The sequence below is a fragment of the Amphimedon queenslandica genome, unplaced genomic scaffold, assembly GCF_000090795.2.
Source record: "Amphimedon queenslandica unplaced genomic scaffold, v1.1 AMPQUscaffold_13508, whole genome shotgun sequence".
In the NCBI taxonomy this organism is placed as follows: Eukaryota; Metazoa; Porifera; class Demospongiae; order Haplosclerida; family Niphatidae; genus Amphimedon; species Amphimedon queenslandica.
The window spans coordinates 634,390-635,228 of NW_003546256.1; the positions used below are offsets into that span (position 1 = coordinate 634,390).

At 30.5% G+C, this 839-nt stretch overlaps 1 protein-coding gene across 1 annotated transcript in view; it reads left to right on the plus strand.

The window, feature by feature from the left end:
- The window catches only part of LOC109593716 (uncharacterized), a 19,019-nt gene extending 18,749 nt beyond the window's left edge, over positions 1-270 (plus strand). The window contains exon 5 of the mRNA XM_020008688.1: positions 1-270. Coding sequence (XP_019864247.1) covers positions 1-19 — 19 coding nt within the window. The 3' untranslated portion in view covers positions 20-270.
- The last annotated feature ends 569 nt before the right edge of the window (positions 271-839 follow it).

Consider the following 839-nt stretch of genomic DNA (forward strand, 5'->3'; position numbering starts at 1 on the left):
TGCTATTTATGAAACATAACTTATGAAACAGTAAAAACTAACAGTGCAATTTAATATACATGTACATGTAGTTTAATACACACTAGCTGTGTGGTACAACAGTATATAATGTTCATGAACTTGTTTGTTATGCACACATTTTGGATCTTAGTTTATTTTAGTGTAACTTTTATGATCACAGTAGAGTGTTATTGTAACTACTTTCAATGTCCTTTTATCAATTCTAATATTTGCAGTGTTTTTATAGTGTTACTATCTAATCAAGTTACAGTAAACTATTGACAATAACTAACAGAAACTGCTGTATAAAGAAAATGCCTAAATAGGAGCTTTTGTCAAGTTCTGTGAAAAGCACTAGCAAGACTGAAAGTATCTCTTTCAATGCTTGCCAGTTGCCACTGTACGTAAACATAATGTTAATTTTCTTTCAAAGATTAACTCATTTCCTTATGAGGTTCGACTACTTTTCTTTAAAATTGTAAAAATACACATGTACAAAATAAAACAACCTCATTAACCTATGATAATAATAATAATATTATAATGCATGTCAAAAATTACTAAAATATTCAAATACAAAACAGAAACGCATGTACTTTATGCTCCCTAAAATGAAGAGATTGCCTGTTGGTTTATTATAAGTAAAAACATGCACTGTCACTACTACTGTATGTCCTATTGAAGTTTGTCTATTATAATATTGTGTGCATAAATGTCATGTGATCATCATGTGCTGAGTGGTTTGATCTGTGGGTGGGTAAGTATCTCTTAGTGAGGTGGTTAGGGTTGGTGTATGATATTTATGCTGCCATCTGGCTCCATAACTGTTTTGAATTATC